Genomic DNA, 19,138 nt, shown 5'->3' on the forward strand with positions numbered 1-19,138 from the left:
CTGATTCCTAACCTAAAACTTGTCACCTTGCTCTAAAGAGATTATTAGCCAGGCAAAGTCAAACATCAGATGTCCTAAAGCAGTTAACCAAACTGACCTCGATAAAAACAATAATTAAAAAGAAAACAAATCTAGAAATGATACAAGTAGCAGAAGGAGCTTCTAATGATGACGCTGACTATATGTACGCTGATTAAGAGATGACTGCTGAAATGTTTATTATTACAAAGACAGGTAAGGTCAGTGCACAGGTTATATAGATCCCAGCTATGCAGGGAGGCAAGAATGCAAAGAAAGGACAAAAGGATCCGGGAGAGAAGAATCACTGAATCTAAATGAGAACAAAAGAGAGAGAAAAGAGGTACAGAGGTGTCTCCAAACTGAGACCTCCTACAATATAAGGAAAACACAGTGACGGTTCATAACGACTGGATTACACTCATGAGGTTGTACAAACCCTGTGAGATCTTGTTAACTAGGTGACAGAGGAAAAAAAAAACAACAACAAACAAGTCTCCTGTGGCTGACTTGAGGTATAAATACATATTAAAAGGCTTTTAATTAATCTATTTATACATATTACTGGCCTGGACTGGTTGGTTTAGTGGTTTGCGGGTCTTGGGATGAGGAAGTGTATTGGGAGTGTGTGGAATTTTCTTGTTTTCTTCCTCCAGTTTGTGCTACTAGCCCCAGCCTGGTCCCATGGCCTAACCACATATCTTCCTGTTCAGTTTCATCAGACAGGAATCCACGACCATTCCATCAATCATAGCTACATAGGTATAACTGGGAGATGAACTGCAAAGCAAACTCCTCAGCCACCCCAGAACACTGAATTTGGACACACGTTACTAAAACGTGCTGCCTGTTTTACTTGCAAGATGGTATCCATCAAAAAGCTTAATAGCATGCTGAGTAAATAAACAGCAACCCAAAATCCAAATTCCCCATGTGTGCTTCCTACATGCTGAATTTGTTACTCAACCTCATTTATTTTGTGCTCACAGATTTATACAACTCTTTCCTCACAGTATTACTAACTCCAAAAATTAAAAATGGATTCTATTCAACAAATCCTTTGCAGATAAAAGGTAAACTTAAACTGTAAACTTATTAAATATGCACATTTTGAATTAGTTTCTGCTTCAAAAGAAAATCATTGTTCAAGATACATATGAAAGAAAGTGAAATTTTTTTAAAAGATGCTCATAGACCATAATAGTGGAGGGTATAAAAGCTTATAATATAAATTACTGCATGATACATAATATTCCAGAGCAGCTGACCTATAAAAATGGTCATAATGTTATCTACTTTTGGCTTTCTGGAAATAACAAAAACTTTTGATAAGACAAGTAGCGATGTTTACATAAAAGTCAAGAACTCGTAAAAGAGACTCACACAAGAAGAGGGAAGGAAAGACCAGAACCCTTCTGAATGGGCACTGTGATGAGCTTTTTAATTACAAAACAAAGAAAAAGCAGTCCATCGTGATTATTGTTTAAGATTTATATTTATCAAGATCTGTTGCATTCAAGAACTTCAAAAGATTTCACTACAGATATCTAGCATCTGCCCGAACACATTTTTTCATTTTAAAAAATATTAAATGCTATGTAATTTTAATTGTTATTTAAATTAGTTCTGCTTAAAGGAGATTATTTAAATGAAAGTTTAACTTCTGACAAACCAGGCTACATCCTAACCTCACTTTAATCTAGAGAAATCCTTTATTAAATAAATAATATTCTAAGACTCTGGCTGTAAATACATTATTTAAGACACTAGAACTGGCTTGACTTGTAGGAGACACTAAGAAGATGAGTCACTGAAGTCTGTATGAGCTTGTAGACAACTCATCTTTTCTACAGTTGGCCCATTTCAGTTTATTTAATTCACAAACAAGATTTTTCGTGCTTTTGTGTGTTTTGTTGAGAAAATGATTTCAAGTTTAAAATAGAAGTGCATATATTCTAACCTACGAACACAAAGAAGTTGGGATACAATAAGATTGATCTGTTAATTAATTTCTGACATTAATTTTAAAAAATACTTAGGAATGTAAATGAATAAAAATAATTACCTGGTTAATCATGAACACTGGTTATAGAATATGTAGTGTGTGCATATGCCTCTACGTATATAGTCTATCTAGCAAGCAAAAGCCAAGAGTGAAGTGAAATGTTGTATACATATTTTTTTTAGTTTAAGGAAAACAAGTAAACTGTTGATAAGCAAACAAAGATTAAAATAGATTATTTAAATCAAAGTTTCTTATCAACTCCTGTAACTCAACTCATTTTGTTTAGCATATAAACTGCTGCCTGGTATAAGGCCTTGAATACACATGAACTCAGAAAAGCTACAGTGAGCCAAATGATTCCAGGCATGATAAGGGCCAGGCAGATGCTCTCATTTAGAAACAGAATGGTCTCTAGTTCTTGTGGTTTAACATATAGAATCTAAGCCCATTTTTTCCAAAGCATTCGCTTTCATTACTCAAATCTTTTATTTATTCTGTTCCATCTTACCCTTACAATTAAAACTTTTCCCTTTAAAATGTTGCCTTAGACTGAAGGTAGGGCAATAGCTAGCAGTGAGCAAGGTTTTCCGCATATGCAAACCCAAGAAGAATCACAGTACTAATACATTTACTAATATAAATGTAGCTTCTAAATAAAACATAGAATGAAAAGGTTAAATTACATTAAAGGTTCATAAATGTTACTTAGTAATGGATTAGCAACGATAAAAACATATGATATGAAGCACAAAGACTGCGTCCCTCAACACTTCACATTTTCATTTATATAACACGTTCAAGATAGCAGATCAAAATACAGACAAAACCTACCTTGAAGATGGCAACATGCTTGTAGGCTTGAAGTTTGTCATGAACGGATTAGTTGACTCATAATCAAAACTCTCCTGATGAGTTTCACCAAATGCACCCGGTGATTTCAAGTCAGTGGAGCTCTCTGATCCCCCATTGCTAAGTTTATCTGACCTCCTGCTATCTTTTTTGCCAGTCACTCTTTCAAAAAGACTAACTTTCTCTTTTTTCTCTTTTCTAATTTCTTTTTTCATTTCAACAGGTTTGGAAAACAGATTTATGTTTTGATCCCACGTTGCTGAGCTTTCTTCAAATGGATTCTTCTGTCTTGGCAGTGTAGCGAATTTTTGGGGTAATGAAGCACTTACGTTGGTAAATGGGTCATTCTGTGCTTCCAGACCAGTTTCATCAGCTGTGCTGTCTTGTTGGTTCATTTTAGAAGTATCAACGCTTAATGTCCTTCTGTGCGGAGATTTTAGACTCCCTGCAAACAATCTGTCATTAGTATGTTATCACTGAGATACTACAGCACAATACTACAGTTTATAACACACAGAGAAATCATTTTAGCTTCGGTATAGGTTTGAAAGTGAGTTTCAGTCTGAAACACCCTTGACTAACAAATCTATTTTTAAAATATCGACAGCTCTGGCATTGTCTTCGTGGTATTGAAATGTTTAAGGAAGAAACTACAGCTTTTTTAAAATTTATTTTATGTATGAGAATTCGGTTCTAGAAGGAATACAGCTGTAGCTATTGTGGCATTCCAGAAAGTGACAGTAATCTATTGTGTAAAAATTTTGAGTGATGCAAAGCACTTTCACTCATTTGTATAAATCAGGTTTAAAACTTTGGTGATAGCTTTTAATTTTTTCAAAAGCCTTATTCTTCACACTATATTACTTTGCCCAGAGTTCACTCTTGAATGCAATATTTCATTACAACACTCTCCAAATGAGGACATGAGAAAAATTAAAAATTACAATACATTATGACCATTGTAAGTTATTCCCTACGCTCTTAATGACATTTATAAGTTACTTCCAACTAACGGAATAGAAAAAATAGGCCAGTAATAATTCATTATTTTTTGGCCTCGTAATTGCTTCACAAAGAAACAGACTTTTGCACGCTCTAGAAGCAGGGAATTATAACTGTAATGGTCGTGATTGAGTAGCATGAGTTTTACTTACCTCCTTCATCAACCGAACCAAAAGATTCTAGCTGACGCTTGAAAAGATGAGAGTAGCCAACTGTGCTGGATTTCAATTTTTCTGAGGAGACATGTGATCCTGTTAAATCTGACATCGAATGAGCTGAAGATAGCCTCTGAGGTCCCAGAAGGAAAGGCTTTTTTGGTTTTGATTTCATTTGTACTTCACCACTACACACCTCCACGTTTGCATCAGGTATGTGAGTACTTGGAATGATTGCAGATGATGTATCTGAAAATGTCCCATCATTTTTTCGACCCTTCATTTTGTCTTTTAGTTTAGCAAAAGGGGATTTGGTTTTGTCCTTCATTGACAAATCGAACATACTTGCTGTCATGTTATTCCTCATAAACTGAATGTTGACCTTTATTTCTCCTCTGTCTTTGGTTCTTTTCCCTTGTCTGGATTCTAAGTGAAACCACCTTAAATGAGAAAAAGAGCAAGTTAAGTTGTGCTCTCCGGAGGCTAGCATATAAAATCTAGTTAGTTGATTAACGTCTGGCTATATAATTAAAAATACGAAAGCCAACTTCCATACCAAAAATCAAAATATTCCTGTATTGAAAAACTTTTTGGTTCACGCTTGGTTTTGAAAGAGGATACATGCAATAACTAGGAAGCAGGAATATCTCTGCTCTACTCGCTTCAAGAATCCAAGTCAACTCAGTGGAAGCTTACTAAGCTTCACTGAAGCTAAGGGGATCACATCTGCTTACAAAGAAGAACTTGTATCTAATATTTATTATAGAAACAAATATGGAAATATCCAAGACCTTGGAATGATTTACACTCGACCATCATTTCGGTTTTGCAGCAGCAACCCCTGTAACAAACACCAGTGGGAGAACAGCATCAGAGTATACAACACTGCCCTTCATTGCAGGCAACCAGTAGGATTAACTTCAGCACGGCTTTGGAAACATGATCCAAACCTCCAATTGAAGAGGTCACTTGTTTCAAAAAGATATGTGCTTCTTCAGTTTCAGTGAAGACCTGATCATTAACCAGACGTCTGACTACTTGCCCATCCTGCTCCTCTGTCTATTGGATTAATTCTACATCAGTAGAATTAAGACTCAGTCCCCCCTCCACAGCCTTACCTAAGTGAACGACCGACCTTCTCCCCACTCATCATCAGTAGTTTCTTCCTATTTCAAAAGGGGCACGAGGGCACATTTCCAATTTTCCAGTTCCACAGAAGCCCTCTAAACACATCTGCGTATGTTCTCATTGCTGCTCTTTCTCCTTTTGGAGGACATGAGAGCTTTCCTTATACTTCTTCTCACACGTGAAAAAATATTAAATAATTTCTTTGGTTGGCATCATTAAGGAAAAGAAATAAAACTACTTCTCAACCTTCCTGAAAAGGCTTGGGAAGGGGAAGACAAGTCATCCAAAGGACAAGTTATTCCACCTGCCTCGAGGTGATGCTGAATTAGAAGCCCTGGAAAAATCTCTTATAAATTTTATGAAATTATTAATTTTGAAACTATCTAACAGGTTCTAACTCATATTTCTAGCTCTCTGGTTACATAAGTTAGATGAGTAAAAAGGCTCAGCTAAATATCAAGTAGCAACACCCTCCTGTTACTGCTTTACCACTCCTGAGAACACATTGTCAGTAGAAATGCATGCACGCACACCAACACAAGAGCACATTATCAAGATGAAGTAACTTTTGAACTGGAGACTAAGAAATGAAATTGCCTATCAACGCAGATGCAAAATTGATTATGCAGTTATACATACATTATTCAATACTGTCAAATACACAAAACAAGGTCAGGGAAGGAGAAAAATAGCCCTCAATTTCCTTTCCGATTTCATAAATATATTTAAAGGTGACAGAAGAAATCAAGTTTTCAGGGAGATATAGTATTTTTTTGAGTTGACAAAGGTGACCTTCCAAAGAAATACTGAAAGGATAAAGAGTATTGTGACTTTGTTGCCTTGTGTTATCCAAGAAGTTTAATATGCCACTCTAAAGCAGAGTAATTAAGACACATCAGACAATCTCTGTCCTGACACTGACCCCAGACCAAGAGATCAAGTCGTTCAAAAAGGTAGGACATCAATGAAGGACAATTCAACTTCTAGGAGGATAGTTTTCCTTCTGTTGTGAGATAACTTCATTTTTGTGTTTTATATGAAACGCAAAAACTGAATGTTAAATGTCTGAAGAAGATGGATAGTGATAGGACAAAGGGGGAATGGTCTTAAACTGAGACAGGGGAGGTTTAGGTTGGATATTAGGAGGAAGTTTTCCACCCAGAGGGTGGTGACGCACTGGAACAGGTTGCCCAAGGAGGCTGTGGATGCCCCATCCCTGGAAGCATTCAAGGCCAGGCTGGATGTGGCTCTGGGCAGCCTGGTCTGGTGGTTGGCGACCCTGCACATAGCAGGGGGGTTGAAACCAGATGATCATTGTGGTCTTTTTCAACCCAGGCCATTCTATCATTCTGTAATTCATTTTACTTCCTAAGATTTCACTACTTGGTAACTGATTCCACAAACTCCTTAATTCATCTACAGAGTCTTTAAAGGAAACATACACAACAGAATCAAGAGTAAACCTTTTTTTTATAATATCACAAAATAAATAAATAAATAAATAAAATGGAAAGACAACTTAGACTGCTTTTTTAAAAAGAAAATATGTTCTTATATTCGCTTAAAAAAATAATAGCAATGAAAAAAAAAAACCCACAAACATAACAAGCCCTTGCTTATAAATACCCAAAGGTCTGGTCTGTGTGAAAAGAAACACAAAAACACCAAAAAATACTGAGCAGGTCCTGCACAGGATTACTTACACAGTCCCTAAATATAAATATATATAAGGCTTATGGGTGTTTTAGAAGGCTTAACAGGCAGAGAGGACTTCATTTTATGACATTCAAATTTATTAGCTCACCCAGCAACGTAAGGAAAAGTATTCCCTTTCCCTCCTCTCCTATCGCTTAAACATTCATACTGTATCTCTGAAAAGATTCATGAATTTTCATGTTTCTAGTTAGGAATTACTGAAACTTCAAACTGATGTTTGACACTGGTTAACTTGATTTAGAACAACATCAACAGCTTCTTAAGATTTTACTACGTTGAAGAAAGCCTTTTCATTTAAAACTAAATTTAACCCAATTATTGGCATTCTTGTCACGAATTAACAACTCTGTGTTACTATCAAAACTTCCTTGTCAATGACATGTGCACACATGCTATTTTGATATTTACCAGGTCTGTAGAACTTCCATACACAAAAACTACACTGCCTTCTGTGGTTTGTATATCTATTTTCCACGCAGACTCTGAAGGACTTCACACCAAGATAAATTCAGCTGGGAAAACAAAGTAACTCTTCTCACTTTAATAAGACAGGGGAGATATGTAAGGGACCGGACCCTATATGTGGTGGTACCACGTTCTACACTACTTCTGATCCCAGCAGAATTCAATCATAAACTCTTCAGCAAAATTCCTCTGGACTTCAGCGGAATGTCTATTTGAAGAATGATTGCTGGGTCAGGTCTTTGTATAAAACACATATATTTAATCATTATAGGCTTGTAAAGGAGGTGGGTTTCTTTGTTACGCTGGAGATTTTATCTTGAATCACTTATAATGAAGGGTTTATATGCTTCTGCTCATACAAGGCAATACGAGAAGCACTCTCAATGATTTTCTTCAAATTCAACAACAAATAATTTTTACTTTTTTTTTTTTTAAACAGATGAGAACAAATGCAAGGAATGCATTTGTGTGGAGCTGCACGAGTGAGTAACTGAGTCTGTAAATGTTTCTTATTAGAATCTGTTTCTACAACACATGGGCGTGAGCAACAAATAGAACAACAGTACCGTACATAATAGAAAAAGAATTGGAAAATGAAGTCCACTGTTTTCAGATAACATTTGGGTCCCAAAATACTAAATTCCACTCTACCACTGCCAATTTAAAAATTGTAATGTATTATAAAAGCCAATAAAACTTGCTATTTTGGTTTTGTTTACAGTACTTTTAGCCACAATAAATACTCCATTTGTCAGGCTGCCATAAGCTTATTCTATAGAAAGCCTCCACAAAGTAGGAAAATAGCCAATAACACACACAAAAAAAAACAGGGTGGCTTTTATGAGAGCAGATGCCCTTTTATTTAATAACCAAATATTACATCCAGTCTTGCAGACAGTCTTTATTTAAACAGACCTTGTACAAAGTCTGGCAAATTTTCCTAACTTCAAAGGGAGCCCTATTGCCTTCTGAATCACATTCGTACTGCTTGCTCTCACCTTCCAGTGTTCTGTAGGACAACGTCCATACACCCTCCCATTTCTACTTTTTCCCTATGGTTTCCATTAGAACAACCATTGCTTCTTTTTCTCATATGGCTTTGAGTGTGCTAATGGGCTTTCCCTCTCTTGCACAGGTTTCTGATCATTTTTATTTTATTAAGTATAATATAAACTCACTCTGCATGCTGGCAGGACCTTCTGACTCAGTTTCCTTGCCAATGCCAAAGAGGTGAACTAACAGAGGAATTTTCTCCCTCATTTCACTGCTTCTCAAATACATTCTTCTGCCTTCACTCTGTAAACACCTACTGAGTTGCTCTAATTGCATTTTGCTGAAATGTTTAGGTTACACTCAAAGATTTCTTGCAAAATCCTGATTTTAATTCCCAAATCACCGAATGAACTCTGCAAAAAGCCATGCAATCGGGGCACCTACGAGGTTGCTAACCTTGATATTATAGCTAAAACCAGCAGCCTGATCTGCTAAGCAATTCCGCTACACCGTTACAAGGAGGTCAGCAGGTACTCATAAAATAACCCCTAAAACGACCATTAAAATCCCAATGAGTGAACATGACCATCAGCTGTCATGGGAAAGAACTGCTACTTCATGTTAGATTATGTATGTTCAAGTTAGGCACGCTGAAGACACTCACTTCACAAAATCCCACTAACACAAATGTTAGAATTATCCAGCTAATGGTTAAAAAAAAACAACATTCAAAGCCAAGAATCATCTAATATACTCATTAGCAGCAAACTAATTTAAATAAAAAATTCAGAAACCTTTCCCCCCCCCCCCAGTAAGTCAATTAGATATCATATCAAGATACTGGCCAAAGAGGTGGAAAAGTAAGAGAATGGCATAGACAGTGTACGAGGGGAAATGAAGAAGAAAATGGATTACTTATTAAGATAAGTGATGACATTCACAAAGATGAATATTATTACTTTCTGGAAGCCAAATGAAATGAGATATACAAAGTAGAGTTTAAAAATAAATATTACAGACTGACATTTAACACCACAAAACATATGGGAACTGACATACATCACAATGCCCTTACTAAGGGGTTCGCTAACATCAGCTGGAATCAAAGTAATTATGTGACCTTTGTTTACACTAGTTATTATTTTGCTTAAAAACTACATGCGAAAACTTTTATTTTAGAAACAAAGTAACTGAAGTGATGAGAATTAAGGCCATTTATTGCAGCTTTGTGTAAGCATGTGTGTGCACAGAAAATGGAGTGCAAGCATTTCAATCCAGATGGCACTCAGCCTCTGAGTCAGAATTATGACTTATTCAGTGTATATGCTCACATTTGTTGCCGAAATGTAAATGCTGGGAATACTGCTAGATCATTTTAGAATACTGCCATAATCTCATAAAGCTGCAACCAGGCTCTACTTTTTGCTTTTCTCTGTAACCATCTTTCCTCTGTTCCCCACTACTAACTTTCCTCCTTTTTTCTTTCATTTCCTGAGCGCTACCATGAAAGCAACAGAGCAAATCTGTGTGGACCATCCAGGCTGTTCATGATTTCTGTGGATTACTTCTTGTGCATTGATTTTTAAAAAGGGCTGTTTATCAGCAAGCAGTGAGCCCGTGACAACCTGTTTAGCAATCAGCAACTGTTTGCTTACTCATCACTCAAGCTGCATGTGAAGCCTCCTGCTTCTGCGGATGCGGGCAGGGCAGAGGCGATCGAAGGGGAACCTTTCTGTATAAGAGGGGGGGCTGTCAAGAAGGAATTCACATTAATTTGGAGGAAGTCATAACGTTTTCATACCTTTCAGGAAGCTTAGTAGTCATAAGGAAAAGCGCTTACAATAGAGTGGTATTGATCAGTTCACTCCTTAGGTTTTTTTTATTCATTTCATGAGTTGCTTGTGATTACTTTAAATGACTGATGTCAGCATAGGAGAAACATCTTAGATAAGGCCAAGATTCCTTTACTGTATTACACTCAAATAAACATTTTTGTTAATGCTGCTGCAATCTGGAGGTGAGAAGGGGAGGCTGTGGTATTACAGAAACCAGGGATAGGAGGAATTAAGTCACAAATCAAAAAAGTCTCCTCCAACAAAATTTCTGTAAGAAGTAATAACTACCACTGCCTGCCTCCCTCTGCATTCTGCATTCCAGAGCAGGGCTGCATCTTGCATCAGCTGAACGTGGAATAAAATTAGCTCTCCAAGGAAGCCAGTGAAGGAATGGGCAATAAACAGGGTGGAGTTAGAGGGCAATAACTTCCAAAGGAGTGCTGACGAAATAAGTAACACTGTAGCTAGCAGAAATTACTCTTTCTATTGCTGGACACATTAGCACGCAGGAGAAAAAAACCTGAGCTCATTGAGAAAAGCTACTGAAAAATACTGCAGTAAATTAAAACACATCAATAAATGGCTATTTTCTGCTCTATCGTAATTCAAAAACTTGCTTGGTGTTAAGTATTGTTCAATCATCAGCAGTAATAAGGCAATGATTAATAATAACTGAATTGAAATAATTACAAATACCTATTGTTTTACAAATATATGCTTTAAAACAACAGATTAATTTAACATCCTTTGAATTTCAACTGCAAGAGCAGAAGAGGTGCATTTATTCTAGAATACCAGACAAAAACCAAAATGTATTTAGCAATTAAAATAGGAAAAGAAAGCCACAGCACTCTCCTGCAAACAATTAGAAGATGGCAGAAATCTAAGATGAGAAACATTATGCTCCGTGTATCTCCAATAAAGCTATATCTCCCACGCTTTTCAAATAGTTAAAAACAGCCCAGTAAAAACTCTCAGCATCTGGACCTAGCTTTCAACTCAGGAGAAAAGAACAGAGCAAGTTAAAGAGCCTGCCCATTTCTAACTACAAGCAGAGTTGCCAGAGACACACACCTACGAAGGTACCACAGGGTGCTGACACTCCTTCCACCAAGACAGAGAAAAAATAAGCTGGGATCCTGCACATGCTTTGGCTGAGGTCTCAGGAAGAAACCTAACGAGTGACCATCTGAGCCACATCTGCATCTAACTGTTCCAGGAATTTTCACTTTTAAGAAACTGAAAAATCACCGGTTTTAGGAAGAAAAAGGATGCACGCAGAATTTTCACTATCGAGTTACAGTAGATACATTGCTTTGTTTCATTAAATCTTGTTGCAGAGCAAGTTTCTTAGAATACACAACGTGCAAATCTTACCACGAGGCCTCTGCCTAAAAACTTTGCTGCATGAAGTCTTTCCCTTACGGTGTCACAAGTAACACAACAAGAAATGTTATAGAGAAAGGATTATTTCTCTCCAACATGTTTTTCAAGTTGCGGTGAATTCATAAGTGTATTGCTTCCAAATTATAAAATATGAAATAAAACACAAAAAGCTGGATGTCACACACCCCACACTCTTCAATTCTAGGAATTCAGAATCAGCTGGTAGCCTTCACTTCTCATACCTCCTCACTAAAAAAGCTCTGGGGAATTGCTGACAGGATTCAGCATTGTGCAGAATATTAAATATCTTTTTTGCAATACCCCGGTGACTCTCGAGTCTGTCTCTTACAGCACCATATGTACAGCTGTGTTGGAAAGAGGAAGCTATTAAATATATTAAAAAGTAGAAATATTACCAATAGACACTTCATCAAATAACTGAATCTCATTCATCCCCAAACAAAGCAAGAAATGTTAAGGTTACATCAACATAAGAAAATAACTCTGGATTTAATAACACCGCAAGCCTGTTGAACATATTTGAAAGTAAAAACATTGCTTAATAAAACAGATTAGTGTTTCTGAAACAATGAGTACAGCTTTCAACCATCAGAACGCTTCAGTAATAAAGACATTGGACTCAGTCTTAAAAGGCACTGGGTATCTCAGTTCCCACAGCGCAGTCACGGCTAGATGCTCTTCAGCTCCAATATATTACCTTTTGTTTATTGCCAACTCTGGACCAGGGATATTTTGTATCAAAAAGGATTTAATAAAAGGAAAAAGAGAAAGAGCATTTTGTTTGGGATCACATTCGTGAATGTATTTTTGAAAGTCTGCCCTCCTCGCACGTACAAATACTGCACCTACCTCTCCAACTAGTGCTTATGAGAAACAGCAACAACATCCATGTGCAGCACGAAGGCACTAGAAGTAGACAACCATGGTAACTTCTCAAAAACATCTGAATGCTTGAGGACTGAACTGTTTTTTTCCAAAATAACTGCCCCTTTTTTTTCTAGGTTTCTGAGCACATAAGGATCTCTATAGGAGAAGTGGATTTTCAATGGCTCTACCTTGTAAGAACTTAAACTGGCAGTAAGAGAGCACGTGTTGCCCAAGCTGCCAGTAACCACCCAACCACGCTTTTACACATATATAAGACTTTTACAAGTAGGGCTGTTAGGCTCTAGAAGCCTAACACCCATCAGCTTTTAATAAGATTTCCAACCTTAAATGCTCAAGTAACTTCTGAAAATAGGTCTTAGGCTGTTTGTAAAAGTCTCCCAAGGGGCCCCAACCTCCTGCAGTACGGCTCACGGGCAGCTCAGAGAGCCCCAGCAGGTTCTATGGCAGCCTGGGGAGGCATCACTGCACATTCATTCAGTGTGAGCTCTTCTCTCACACTTCAGAGAAAGAAAAAGAATAAAGAACACATATGAAACCACACTAAACAAAACTTCCTATAAAAAATACTGACAGGCTCTGCATATTTACCTCACTGCAACAAGCACTGTGTCTGTTCTTCCAGTTACACCTTTTCTGTGATGGTTTTGTAACACTCCACCATCACTTTTAGTAAAATTGATGCTAAGTGTATGGTTCCCCAAAGGAAAATATTATTCATAGTAATACATGAATAATTTATGTATTTTCCTCCAGCTTGTGAATACGTATTTTCATCTAGATTGACAAAGTTTTTACTTTTAGTAGCGTTTTTACATTATTCAGTCACCTTTTTCCTGCAGAGCAGTGAGGTGTTTAACCTAAAGCAGTTGTCTACTGACTTGCAAGATAATTACAACTGATGATTAAAGAGTACTTAAGATCCATGTCTAAAGAGCACTGAAACTTCTTGAACCCAATGTAAACAGAAATTAAGAGCCTAAAGCTACAGGCATTACCACATATTGCATAAAGATAACTGTACTGCTGTTGGTCTGCCCTCAAAAAGATAAGCAATTAAAAAGTATATTAATTCACACCATAAATCCATAAGAGATTCTGTAAGGATGCTTTGCTCTCTAGTATATATGTTTAGTGAACATATCATTTTGCTAAAAAAAGTTAAAGGAAAAAGGAAAATAAAGAAAAAAGGAAAGCAATCCAAAGACAGCTTTGACCTGCCTCCAGCGCTCCCTCAACCTCAACCACCGCCACACATAAGCAGAGCCAGGTTTTGGGATGGCTTTCAGGCACTGATCAGCATGAGCTGGCTGCACTGACTGCCGTCTCCAACTGTCTGCTCTGACTCTGCTGGAGGTTGACGTCTCCACAGCACAGTCAGCAAAAGATAAATGATGCCAGAGTCTTAGTCACTTTGATGCAAAGTCCAGCATCTTACCGTAAACCCACCACAGTGAACACAAGAAATACCAGACTTCAGTTTTAACGGCTGAGGTTTGGGCACAGGATCCCTTCTACTCTACAGATGAGATATTAACCTCTAGAGGAGAGGAGGAAAGACACCTGGGCATTAATTTTTAACCACTACAGAACATCTCTGCCTATACATAGGTAGCCTAGAAGTCTCCATGCTGTTCTTGTGCTACTTCTGTGGGACATGTCTACCTACAACAAACAGTCCCAGCATACTAACAGTACACCTACACCTATACAGTTTATTCCCACAAACTTTGAAGGATAAATTACACTGGTACCAAATATCTTTGTGCAACCATATCCTCACCAAAGATGCTAACGATTTTACTATTTCAGTTGAGGAACGGTCACAAAAAAAAAACCCCACAACAGTTTGACACATTTACTGTTCAGCCTAATAAAACACTGCTGTGATACTTATACTTTTTGTTTTCTTGCATTCTGGTGTTATAATTTGTTGGCAAATGACAATTTTATTTGACAGATGATTCCGTATGTAATGATGGAGGCTACCACAATAGCAGCACTTTCTCTTCTGTCTTCTCCGCAGAGGCCTGCTATAGCAAGGATCACGGCCTAGGACTAATCAGGATCAGAAAAGCACTGCACTGCTATGGCAAGCCTTCATAAGTCACAGTTCAGTGGCCACTAAAACATAAATAAAAAATATTTAAAGACGCTTACAGGAGTTGATGAAAAGCATTTTTAGAAAGAATGGCATCAGGCTTCAAGAGAGACTGAGTCTTATACATGGTTCAAACTGGGGCACGTGTTGAACGGGGATATTGCCTTGAGCAGACGGCGAAAAAAAATCATTAGAAATACAGACTGCAATGAGTTCATGTTGTACACAATAATCTGTCAAAGAATGTTAATGTTATTGACAGTCCTGCCCTGTGCAGGATGACGGCTATGATTACAGAGAACTTCTCAGTCCCCAGTGACATAACTGTACATCCCTGGGGCTTTGAACATCATAGAAGAAAGCAATGCCCCAGTTTCATTTCCAAATACTTTGATAACAAGGCTTCTATTTCTGCCCTCCTCCAAAGTGCAAGTGTACAATGCAAACAAGCCACAATTAAAACAAAGAAACAACTATCACTTACTCTGTTTTCCTTCTTTGCTTGTCCTCAAATACATCGTTCAGACTTATGGCCACCTGTCCCAGGAACTTGTCCAGCCCCACCAGCGACCTGTGCATGACAATCAGGTACAGGATATATCTGTCTGGGTTCTCCTGCATCAGCAATCCGGGCAGCTCGAAGGAGGCCTCTTCCTTCCACACCGGATCCAGGGTCTTCTCAGCTACTGAGGTGGAGTACTTCTCCTTGCCCAGCTGGATGATGGTGTACGCATCGTTGGTGCCACTTTTGCCTTTGGGCTTCAGACCTTTGGCTTGAAGAACCGTGACTTGCACGTGAGTTGGGAACCACTTCTGGGCTTGCTCTGCCAGCATCATCTTTGAAGCTCTCAGCAGCAGCAATAACCAAAACAAAGTCTCTAAGTCTTCAAGTTACTGCGTAAGGGCACTTACAGCAGAGGCACCTGCCACCGACCCCGGGCGCTCCTCTCCGACCACCTCTCTCAGGAGGCACCGAAGGCTGCTCAGGTCTCCCCCCCCCCAGGCAGCCCTGCGGGTGACTCCATCGCTACAGGGCTCCCGGTTCCTCGGCCGGCCCCACCGCCCTTCCCGGCACAGCCCCGCGCTGCCCCCGGCCCGGCTCCCCGCACGCTCCGGGACGCCCGGCCCCACCGCCCCCAGGGCATCCCCAGGCCCACGGCCCCTCCGCCCGGCCCGGCCCGGCGCGCCGCAGCCCCCCGTCGCAGCGCGGGCCTCGCAGGCCTCCCCGGCCCCTTACGCCTCAGGGCGGCGGGCAGCGCGGGGGGGGACCGCGCTCGCCGCCGCCCCGCTCCGCGCCGCGCTGCCCTCCCGCCGCCTCGGCCGCCTCAGCCTCTCGCCGCGCTCCCCCCGCGCCGCCGCCCGGCCTCACGGGCCGGCTCCGCCGCTTCCGCCTTCCCCATGCTGCCGGCGGCGGCGGCGGTCAGAGGGCAGAGGGCAGGGTTCACCCCCTCCCCGCGGCCGGCGGGCGGGCGGTGCTTCCCTTCCTTTCCCCTTCCCTTTTCCCCGGCGGCGGTGCCCGGCCGGGGCGGAAGGGAACGGCCGGCATTGGGCTGGATTCCGCCTGAGCGCCGCAGCTCCCTCCGTTCAGCGCTTTGTAGAGCGGAGGGAGAGCTCTGCGCCGCGGGGTGAGAGCTCGGGCCCTTCTCCTGCTGCGAACCGCCTGCGGAAGTTATGGAACTTGTTTGATTTTTTACCCACCCCACCCTGACCATTCTGCTTGATTTAAGTGAGGATGTGAAAACAACTCCTTTATGTTCTGGGGGTGCACTTCTGTGGAGTCGGTACACACGTATAAATGCACCAGTAAGCAGAGTGACAGACAGCATCATTTCTGCCCAAAACCCAGCACGCAGTGAGGGTTGAAGGCTCTGTATCCCACCCACGTAACCCACAGCAAGCAGAGAACCAAGCTTCATCATCCTCCCCTTGCATGTCCCCAGCCCTGGCCCGCGGGAAACCTTCTCCTGCTGCTCTGAGCTACAGGAAATTAAAAAGTTAAAGTTGAAGGCCATTAGGGAGAGTAAAGTATGATGTTGCCCACACCACGTAACGCTGAGCGAGTTATTGTCCGAGGTCAGGAGAGGTTGGGGATCACTGCTCGGCACACAGTCATTAGTTTCCCTTTACAGGCTGAGTCCAAGCTCATGTTATCTTTAACAATTTAAATAACTACTTGGATGACCCTTAAGTTTTGACTGTGAGCTGGATATTTGTCTGCGTGCTCCGATAGTTATTAGTACGGCGCTGGCATTTGTTCCTCTTCCACACTGTATCTGCTTTTTGTTGATGTTGGAAGACCGTCTGGTTGGAAATGACAACTTCAGAATATTTACTGGGGTCTTATTTAGAAAAAGTATGTAAATGAGTCATCTAGGGCCGGGCTTTCTTGAAGATTAATGCTGTGATTATCTCTGTTTGTTTGGTGAGATAACCAATGGCCAAATTACAGCTGCACATCAGCATTTGGGTATAAATTGCCTTTGACCCTCACCTGGAAGTTGCTTGCTCTCTGCTACCGCTGCCAGAGTCCCACATCCTTTGTTGGGTGTCTTTCCCAACCAATTTGCAAGGAGTTGTTAAACAAATTCCCAGGCTGGACTGCTGTGTTTGTGCACAGCGTGGCAATGTCTCAGGAAAATGGCTGGAAGAGCAAGGAAGGATCACAAGGAAAGCGTTCTGCAGGAGTCTGAGAGAAAGCCACTGGGTTCTTGTTGGGAAACAGTAAGACACATGTAAATCAGATTATTTCTCAAGTGAGTTTTACCCCATATAAATTCTGTTTTAATAGAGTATTCTTCGTTGCTTGAAGTCTAGACTGAGCATGATGCACTCGTCAAATCAAAACAAGAAATGCATTTTAGGTAGGCAGAATGTATTTATTTAATCAGGAATTTAAGTCAAACATCATGTCTTGCATGCTGTGTCTTAGAAAAAGTTTTATGAGCTCTCATAGCAGGCAGGATTTGTGTTTTTTTCTTTGACATTTATTGGTATTCTATCATTTCTTCTTATTGTATACTTCTAAATCGGGACTGGCTCAAGTACATATGCTTGCAGCTGAACAGGGGAAGGTGGAGGAACATTTGTACCACAGAATACAGTATACCAGTAGCACACACAATCTGCCCTTCCTGCCTTCAAAGTCAGCAGTGGATTATTCGTCCTTGCACACAGTGTGGCATGTGAGAGGAACAGGGGGGAGCCTTTCTCCCATTCTCATTTCTCTCTCCGCTCATCTGGTGGAGCCAGCACTGGGGAAACATCCTCTCCTTTCCCCCACCCCTGTGCTCGGAGTGAATTCTGCTCAAAGGTGCACCAGATGTATTTTATTCACTCTTATACCCCTCCGGGGTCAAATTGCAATCTGGCCTTTTGATTCTGTCCTCTTTGGAATAGGAACATTGTCCTCTTCTTGAATGTAATGGGCAATATAAATGACAAAACATCTTAGTTAAATAATGATATCTCCAGCAGCACAGTGTCCCCTGGCACTATGTTAGAGCATTAATCCAGAAATGACTTGGATTCCCATTTGCTAAACCACAGACACTATGCAGTGGCTGCACACACTGTAGGTTTTGCTTATCACTGTCCGTAATTTAGTGAGTATCAAACAAGAAACATCCATTTTGTTTTCTGTGTACTGTTTTGGTGATGAGACCATCTTGATCCTTCACTTTTGCTTTTCCTCCATGCTGAGACCAAGCATCTTGGATGCAGGACAAACAGCACAGGAATATCAGTGGTCATTAATATTAAATACTTTGCCTTAGCAGTACAGCAGGAATGCTAATAACGATGACTGATCTATGAGAAACCCTTTTTTCTGCCTGAATTTGAAGTGGGCACTAACCAAACAACAGATCACATGGGGAAGGGTACCACGAAGCTGAGAGGGGATGGATAAATTCTCTTTTCACTGTCTCTTGCTGATTGGAATAAGCAGACAAAACAAACAAACAAACAAACAAACAAACAAACAAACAGATAGAAGAAAAGTCCTGGGACTCTGAAAGAGACCATTAGAACTTGAATGACTCTTGGGTGAAGGGAGGAATTTTTCCTAGATTGTGGTTTTGGCAAGGTCCATAATTCATGCTTTCACTGTGAGAAGAACTTGGCTTTTTACATATTAAGGTCATCACATTCCTTCATTGAGTTGGCTCACATCATCAGAACACACCTTAACCACACAAGTTTTATTTTGTTTGGTTTTTTTTTTAGGAAGGAATAGGAAATGGACTGGCAGTGTGCAAGAAGGTGCATTACCTATCGTTAATGGAGAGAAAGTATGGGAAGCTGGGAGCACCAACACTAGAGAACAAACAGAGTGCAAATAAACACTGTTTTGAGACCAGCAACTCCAGCTTTGTTGGCTTTTCTTCAATGTTCTGGCCCTTCTTTTCTAGCTGTCTTCTTCTAGTCCTACACAGGTAGAGAGAGGCAAGGAAAAGGACAATGCAGAGAGTGATACAGGAGCTACAAGACTTCCTCACGGAGAAATACTTCTTATTGTGATGTAGCTCTAAGAATACGCTTTGGAATTCAGCTTCAAAAGTAATATTCTGAGCTCAAAAAT

At 40.1% G+C, this 19,138-nt stretch overlaps 1 protein-coding gene and 1 long non-coding RNA gene across 2 annotated transcripts in view; one reads left to right on the plus strand and one right to left on the minus strand.

The window, feature by feature from the left end:
* RAB11FIP2 (RAB11 family interacting protein 2) overlaps positions 1–15,560 on the minus strand; it is a 32,539-nt gene extending 16,979 nt beyond the window's left edge. Inside the window, exons 1-3 of the mRNA XM_421784.8 lie at positions 15,044–15,560; positions 4,027–4,469; positions 2,855–3,317 (exon numbers count right to left, since the gene is read on the minus strand). Coding sequence (XP_421784.1) covers positions 2,855–3,317; positions 4,027–4,469; positions 15,044–15,396 — 1,259 coding nt within the window. The 5' untranslated portion in view covers positions 15,397–15,560. The remainder of the gene's footprint in view (positions 1–2,854; positions 3,318–4,026; positions 4,470–15,043) is intronic.
* Positions 15,561–16,081: 521 nt separating this feature from the next.
* On the plus strand, positions 16,082–18,920 carry LOC107053724. The gene is made up of 2 exons (XR_001467251.3): positions 16,082–17,420; positions 18,784–18,920. It is a non-coding gene; the product is annotated as an uncharacterized LOC107053724 (long non-coding RNA).
* The last annotated feature ends 218 nt before the right edge of the window (positions 18,921–19,138 follow it).

The sequence above is a fragment of the Gallus gallus genome, chromosome 6 (assembly GCF_016699485.2).
Source record: "Gallus gallus isolate bGalGal1 chromosome 6, bGalGal1.mat.broiler.GRCg7b, whole genome shotgun sequence".
NCBI lineage: Eukaryota > Metazoa > Chordata > Aves > Galliformes > Phasianidae > Gallus > Gallus gallus.